This window comes from Copadichromis virginalis, linkage group LG23 (assembly GCF_057382275.1).
Source record: "Copadichromis virginalis isolate Kocher_CV1m ecotype Utaka linkage group LG23, C_Virginalis_male_GT1.1, whole genome shotgun sequence".
In the NCBI taxonomy this organism is placed as follows: domain Eukaryota; kingdom Metazoa; phylum Chordata; class Actinopteri; order Cichliformes; family Cichlidae; genus Copadichromis; species Copadichromis virginalis.
In genome coordinates, this window is record NC_140639.1 from 20,054,347 (window position 1) to 20,062,101 (window position 7,755).

The following is a 7,755-nucleotide window of genomic DNA, read 5'->3' on the forward strand; positions in this document are numbered from 1 at the left end:
ATTGACATGAATATAGGAAACTATGTGAAACTCCTTAGCTAAGGGATTAATAAAGTATTCTGATTTGTCCAGGAGAAGTACATTAAACTAACCCCGACATTACAGAGAAGAACATTTTGATGGGTTTATTTCCAGTCACAAAGAAAGCAAAGCTGGTAGTTTAACTCCACCGTGCCTACAAGTTTAACCCATTTTGGTTTCAGATTCGTTTTTGACGATGAGGATTTGGCAGGTTTTTGCTACATTGAAATTTAAAGTTCTTTTTTTTAAATATTCAGCATGCAGTTTAAGCGATTATGCCCTTAATTTGTTTTTGACAGCTTTAAGTGGACACACACAGGACAAGTACCTTTAAAGAGTAAAAATTTGAAATAATTTAATTTTGAAATGTTTTTCACAGAGTTTGTATCTTTTTCATTTGTGTGGCACTCATCGTCTTCCATACTCTCTCCAGTGTAGTGTTTAAAATATCATATAATAAGTTAAAACTGGTTTATGTTGGCATACCGCACTGTGGCAAGCAAAATGGCACACATGACACGTACGCTGAATAAATACAGAAATAAATAAATAAATAAATAAAGTTCGTCATCAGTTTGTGTCTGAGTGACAGCAGGTCCAGTTGTTTCTGTGTGTGTGTGTGTGTCTGTGTGTGTGTGTGTGTGTTATTTAATGTTCTTTAGCAGTGAGGTGCGGGCGTTCACCACCGCCTTGAACGCGTCTTCACTGCCGGGGGCAACACATTTATCTGGATGCAGCAGGACTGCCAGCTTCCTGTACGCCTTGTTCACCTCCTCCCTAGAAATGAAAAGATAGTAAACTGCATTAGACACAATGTGGCAAAAAACAAAACAACTTTATTGAAAAGATGGCCTGTATGCTGGCGACTCACCGCGTGGCCCCGGGTTTGACTCCCAACATATCCCACGAGTCTTTGCTGTTGCGGATACGTCGGATGGTGTCAGCCTGCTCTTTGGTGAAGCCGACGCTGACCTCCGACACCGGGCGCTTTCCGCCGTTCTCGCACATGTCAGTGATGGAGGAGAAGAACGCCTGTGGAGAACACGGCACTCACTGAAACACGGTCCATAAAAAAACATGTACAGGAAGCTGCGCATGTGTGCGAGAAATACCTGAAACATCTCGTTGATGCCCTCGCCGCTCTGTGCTGATGTCTCAAAGTAATGAAAGCCTCTGGACTCCGCCCACAGGCGCCCCTCGCCCTCATCCACCACTCGCCGCTTCGTCAGGTCCACCTGTATGAACACGCAGACATTTACCTCCAGCTGCATGTGTGTTTAATAAACCTCAATAAAAGATTTCCTACTCACTTTAAACAATACATTTTACAAAACAGATACTTTTTAGTTCTCTGACTGTGCTGGAGCAGCTTAGTATGAGTCACAGTTCAAAATAATCCTTCTTTATCTCATTCAGGGCCTTAATACATCTCCACAGCACATCCTCAGTTTGAATCAAGCTGCTTCAGCTCCTCTCTCTTTAAGCTGCACTCGGTCTGACCTTGTTGGCGCAGACGACAAACACGATGCTGTCCATGTTGGCCTGAGAGCCCATTTCTTGTTTCATCTCGCCGAGCCAGCTGTCGAGGGCATCGAAGCTCTCCCTCAGGCCGACATCATACACGAGCAGCACGCCCTGGCTGTCTTTGTAGAACTCGTTACGCACCTGACCAACACCATAGAGAAAGAAACATGTTCACAGAGCGCCGCCTGCTGTGTGGGTGCAAACATTACAAGAAGGCTTATTTTTGGCCTTTGAAAATATCTTGTTTTACGACAGCCTGTCACAGCCATTGATGTTAAAGAAATTCAGAGAAAATAAGTCAGAATTTGAAATCTTCTTGTTGCATATTGGTCTTTTTTTAATCTAATAGGATTTTTGTCATAAAATTTCCAGACATTTTACTTTTATGCAATTTTATGTAATTTTATGTAAATTTTACTCACTAGTTTTCTTTTCTTGTAAATCTGAATTATCTCATATTTCTCTTTCACAGCATCTTTGGTGGCGCTCTAACATACATGTGTTTTATACATTTCTTCTGATGTGAACAACATAAATTGCTAGTTTTTAACTCACTTCATAGAAGAACGGGTGGCCGGCCATATCAAAGATGTTCACCTTGATTTCTCTGTCTCGAACCTGAACTCTGTTGGCAGATAAAACACATGTTAGTGCTCAGTAAAAAACATCACTACACACACAGTGACAGGAAGCAGTCTGTAAACTCACTTGGTGACGCCATAGTCGATTCCAATGGTTGCCAGATACTTTGGAACAAACCTCTTCTCGCAGTAACGCTTGATGATACAGCTCTGAAGAATAAACAATATTTAAAGATGAGCTCCACTGCCTTTCACGCCAGACCATCCATCAAACTGAGATTTATTAATTTTTTAATGTTTTTATTTAGATAATTTGTGTCTTGTTAGGTTTTAATTGGATAATCCCATTTGCAGACACTGTGTTTCAAATAATCATCAGTCTACAATTCTGAGCCTATTTTGGAAAATTTGGCTTCAAAAATAAGCTGTTACGCCTTAATAACTTGAACTTTTTTAGCCTTCTGCCCTTTAAAAGCACATTCATGTCAAAATTTACATTAATTCCAAACAAAGATTTCTCAGGGTTAAACTAGCCTGATCAATAATATCACACATCAAACAACGTTTGTTTTATTGTGCTGTATCAGCACAATAAAACAAACGTTGTTTAAGTGTGCCCTGCTAGTTGTTGCTGTCTGCTCCATGATGCTCCAAATATTAAGGGTAATAAAACAATAAATTCTTTCTTTTTATGACCAAAATCTGCGCCGAATTATGCCTAATGCAACCATATTGAAAATAATTTTACCTGGGTGCTGTAATCTGTGAGATCGTGTGGTGAGATGTAATTAAAATCGGTTTTAAACGAAGTCTGGCGACAGAGTGAACAAAATAAACCAGAGCGCAAAAACAACAAAACTGACATCCAAAACAGAATAAAGACTACAGAAAAAAATCTTTCACGACCTTTATGCAATTGTTTCAAATATGACATTATAAGCCATAAACTCACAGTAGTACAGTACAGGTGGTTTATAACAAGCTCAAGTAAATGAACCAGACTCTATTTTAGGTTTGAGCTAAAACAAACAGGGGGTCTCATACCTTTCCGACCTCGGCGTTTCCGAGGCTAATCACCTTCACCCGAAGAGACTTCTTGTTGTCTCGTCTTTTCGGCGGGTTTGTTTCCATTTGGATTGTTTAAATTCTAAAGTTTTTTGGCGTTTAAAGAGACGGGACTGTGCCGGAATACAGCCGCTGCTGATATTATTATTGTGAGCGGAGCTAACAGGGCTAACTAGTTGTTAGCACGCTGGTTAGTATCTCTCACAGCCCTTAAACGGGATTATTTCCAGATTCATTAATCTCATCGCATCGTTTAACTTCAGCTCTAATGTTGACGTTTGCGTGCAGCAGACAACCAGAGACCCTGCTGGCCTCATAGCCTTTATGCTAATCAGCTGTTTGGGTCTAGCATGGAGTTAGCTGCTTACTCAACTTCCCCCTTTGTTTTCAAAATAAAACTACATTTAGGGAAAATTGTGGCTTTGAGGTTTTTCGTATACTTACCAAAGCAAGAAATGTGCACACAAAATGCTATGTATATGATTTTAAAAACACAAATATGGGCAGAAATCTGTGCCATCAGAAACTGAATTTGAATAAGTTAAATTCGAATTTGAATTGCTCAGATTGAATCTGAATTGTAACTTGAATAAATGCTTTTGAAAACCGAATTTGAATTAGTCTAATTTGAAATTGAATTTATGGTTTGAAAATGATCATCACTAAATTGAAATTGAATTTTATATTTTGAAAATGAATTGATTTGCTTTGAAACTGCATTTTATCCTTTAAAAATTCAGCTCTCGAATAATTTCAGTTTCACTTCTCACCATTCAGTTTCAGTTCTACAATTCAATTTCAGTTCCAAAATTCAGTTTTTTGGAACTTACATCCGGTTCCGGTTCAAGCGCAGATTAATAGAACTACGTTTTACTAGCGGACCGAAAGTGTTACTGACGGGAATCTACAGCGTCTTGAGCTGAATTAAGACTTCAGAAGTCATTCGTCATGTCGAATGACCAGCGGATAAACTCTCAGGTTGGTAATAAATGTACTACATGTATAAGAACAAGCGTCATGTTAACAAATGATAGCCGTACGGTAACTTTTATGCTTATTGTAGCTGTTAGCTAAAAACGCTAATTTAGCGTAGTTTGCCCTGAATTCAGCTTTGACAACAAATATGATCGACTGTTTCTAGTAGAATTCCAAAGTTGTCATCTTGGACCCTCTCAGAGTACCCCTCTGTATGCTTGCAGAGACCCCTACAGTAGGGAAACATGCAAAACGGTGCCCAAACCTTTGTGTTTTAGCTTTATTTGTCTTACACAGCATCCCAACTCTTTAGCTAACTTAATAACTTTAGCTAAAGTGAATAGTTAGTCTAATTCATTAGTGCAGCATTACTGGATCACCTCTGTTTGAAGTGATATAATGTGATTTACAACTATCACTGAAACGGCAAACTTTGTAAATAAGCAAACAACACATCTCATTCTCTAAACGTTTGGCCACAGCTGTAGATTACACTATCAGTGCTTGTTCACTCTTGACAATAATTATATTTCTAAATTTACTTTGTGCATTTACAGGTAAACAATATCTAATATTTTATCTAAATGACTGCTTTGTCTTTGAAAAGGGTGAAGAGCCTGAGGCCGGTGACAGTCCAGTTCTACTCTAAGTACATCCTTACAGTGGCTCACAGGACAAGGCCACATTCCTGTCCTGCCAGAAGAGAAGAGAAGCTTCAGAGTCTTCATGCATTTCAACCACACCTGTCATATTCCATATGACAGGGGTCTCAAACTCCAGTCCTCAAGGGCCAGTGTCATGCAACTTTTCCATGCCCTCGAGGACTGCCGTATGGTGTTTATGCTGTTTTCTACCCCACAGTTACAGCATGTCTGACTGCCTGTTCAGCATATGCAAAAATATATGAGTTTAAGCATGTGATGACCAAGGCCTTCATTTATGGTGTTTGTCATCACATGTCACAGACATCTGGATGATCATTTGGAATAAACAAAAAACTTGTTACTTCATCTTATCTTTATTATTGTTCTTATTTTACATTGTTAGGCATTAGGTTTATTTGTAGTAGTCCTTTCCAACTTCTTTCCCTCTTCCATGTTACTGTGGCAGCTTGTCAGCATCTATTTGGGGTTGGGAGTGGAACAGAAAGTAAGGAAATCCAAAGTGCCATTAAAACCAGGAGAGGTTCTTATATTTCAGAAGAAGGGATTAATTCAAAAGACCTCAATGCCATATTTTATTTAGGAACCCTAGAGAGCACTTTGCAAAATAACACATTCTTATAATTTCACCCTCAGATGAGCCAAGCTACGACTGTCAGGGAAGGTGATGTAGGTACAGAGCATGTGAGAGTGGTTAAGTTTGTCTCTTGTCTAGATGAAGGCACAAGAGGGATGGATGGCAAGGCGTAGAGATTCAGTATCTTCAGTCTTCAGTGGACACTCCATTTCTGGCACAAAACACCTGTAAAAGATGGTCGATTTAGGAGGTGACCCGACAACTTCAGCCTGTCAAACATATTAATGGAGCAGTATGCTTTAAAAAAAAAAATTAATTAAGTAGAATTATTATGGTAGTTAAACACAGTGAAAGTTGTATATCATATTATATCACTTCAAACAGAGGTGATCCAGTAATGCTGCACTAATGAATTAGACTAACTATTCACTTTAGCTAAAGTTATTAAGTTAGCTAAAGAGTTGGGATGCTGTGTAAGACATAAATAAAGCTAAAACACAAAGGTTTGGACACCGTTTTGCATGTTTCCCTACTGTAGGGGTTTCTGCAAGCATACAGAGGGGTACTCTGAGAGGGTCCAAGATGACAACTTTGGAATTCTACTAGAAACAGTCGATCATATTTGTTTGTCAAAGCTGAATTCAGGGCAAACTACGCTAAATTAGCGTTTTTAGCTAACAGCTACAATAAGCATAAAAGTTACCGTACGGCTATCATTTGTTAACATGACGCTTGTTCTTATACATGTAATACATTTATTACCAACCTGAGAGTTTATCCGCTGGTCATTCGACATGACGAATGACTTCTGAAGTCTTAATTCAGCTCAAGACGCTGTAGATTCCCGTCAGTAACACTTTCGGTCCGCTAGTAAAACGTAGTTCTATTAATCTGCGCTTGAACCGGAACCGGATGTAAGTTCCAAAAAACTGAATTTTGGAACTGAAATTGAATGGTGAGAAGTGAAACTGAAATTATTCGAGAGCTGAATTTTTAAAGGATAAAATGCAGTTTCAAAGCAAATCAATTCATTTTCAAAATATAAAATTCAATTTCAATTTAGTGATGATCATTTTCAAACCATAAATTCAATTTCAAATTAGACTAATTCAAATTCGTTTTTCAAAAGCATTTATTCAAGTTACAATTCAGATTCAATCTGAGCAATTCAAATTCAAAATGAACTTATTCAAATTCAGTTTCTGATGGCACAGATTTCTGCCCATACACAAAAACCTAATTTTACATCAAGGTCTTTTATTTTATAGTCAAAGACTATTCAGTTTTATTTTTGAAAAACGAATACCGGACAACGTAAAACCACTGAAAAGCTATTACTGTAAGTTTAAACAATGTAATTTAACAATATATTAATTACTAAATTAATTCATTTTATGAAAAATAGTTTTCAAAAATGTAACAAGTTGTAATTTTCAGAATTTGAAATATTTTAAGAACAATACAATTTAAAATTTCATCACATCAAAGATTGTATTACTTTTATTACGGAGCCCCGTAGGGGACATGGGAGAAAAAAAAATTAAGACGTACTTTTGTGAGATCTCGGAAAACTAACTCGGGATCTCGCAAAACTAACTCGGGATCTTGCAAAAGTTTTGCGAGATCTCGCAAAAGTTTTAGCCGCAATCTTCGGCCTTCGACCTCCCGTTAGCTTCGAGCTAACGGGAGGTCGAGACCTACTACAGCCGGGAGGAACACCGCTTTCCCGGCACATCGTGCCTCAACCTCCCGGTCGGCTTTGAGCCGGCGTCCGAAGAATGCGGCTAAAACTTTTGCGAGATATCCCGACTTAGTTTTGCGAGATCTCGCAAACTTTTGTGAGATCTCGCAAAAGTTTTGCGAGATCTCACAAAAGTCCGTCTTAATTTTTTTTTCTCCCATGTCCCCTGCGGGGCTCTGTACTTTTATGCATTCATGACATGAAATCCAATAAAATGTAGATATATGAAGAAGATGAAGAAGAAGATGGCCGTAGTGATAGATGTAGTGATACAGAATGAGAGCAACATCAGGATGAAGGACCTCAAGAAATACCAAAGGCTCAGAGAAGAGCTGGAGAAGATGTGGGCTATAGGCAAGTGGCTACAACAGCAACATCGAAGATCTCTGTCCAGAAGAGCGCAGTCCCAGGAACAGTTAAGATACTGCACAGGACCCTCAAACTCTCAGGCCTGTGGTAGAAGACCTGAGCTTGTAGGATAAACCACCCTCAGGGGCTATTCTACTCTATACTTATACTTAAGTGTTACCTTAAGGTTCCCTTCATTTCTTCAGTTTTAATCTGTATGTGTTTTAAAATCATCGGATAATCAACAAATTTGAACCTCAC

At 38.6% G+C, this 7,755-nt stretch overlaps 1 protein-coding gene and 1 long non-coding RNA gene across 2 annotated transcripts; one reads left to right on the forward strand and one right to left on the reverse strand.

The window, feature by feature from the left end:
- Nucleotides 1–350: 350 nt before the first annotated feature.
- On the reverse strand, nt 351–3,590 carry dnajc27 (DnaJ (Hsp40) homolog, subfamily C, member 27). Its single transcript, XM_085448852.1, has 7 exons — nt 3,171–3,590; nt 2,254–2,336; nt 2,101–2,170; nt 1,522–1,686; nt 1,134–1,256; nt 893–1,053; nt 351–798 (listed from the first exon to the last, which is right to left on the reverse strand). Exons 1-7 carry the CDS (start codon nt 3,255–3,257, stop codon nt 666–668), a joined length of 822 nt encoding a protein of 273 aa, XP_085304978.1. The 5' UTR covers nt 3,258–3,590; the 3' UTR covers nt 351–665.
- A 339-nt stretch (nt 3,591–3,929) lies between these two features.
- On the forward strand, nt 3,930–5,697 carry LOC146680726 (uncharacterized). The gene is made up of 2 exons (XR_014918078.1): nt 3,930–4,169; nt 4,774–5,697. It is a non-coding gene; the product is annotated as an uncharacterized LOC146680726 (long non-coding RNA).
- Nucleotides 5,698–7,755: the final 2,058 nt, after the last annotated feature.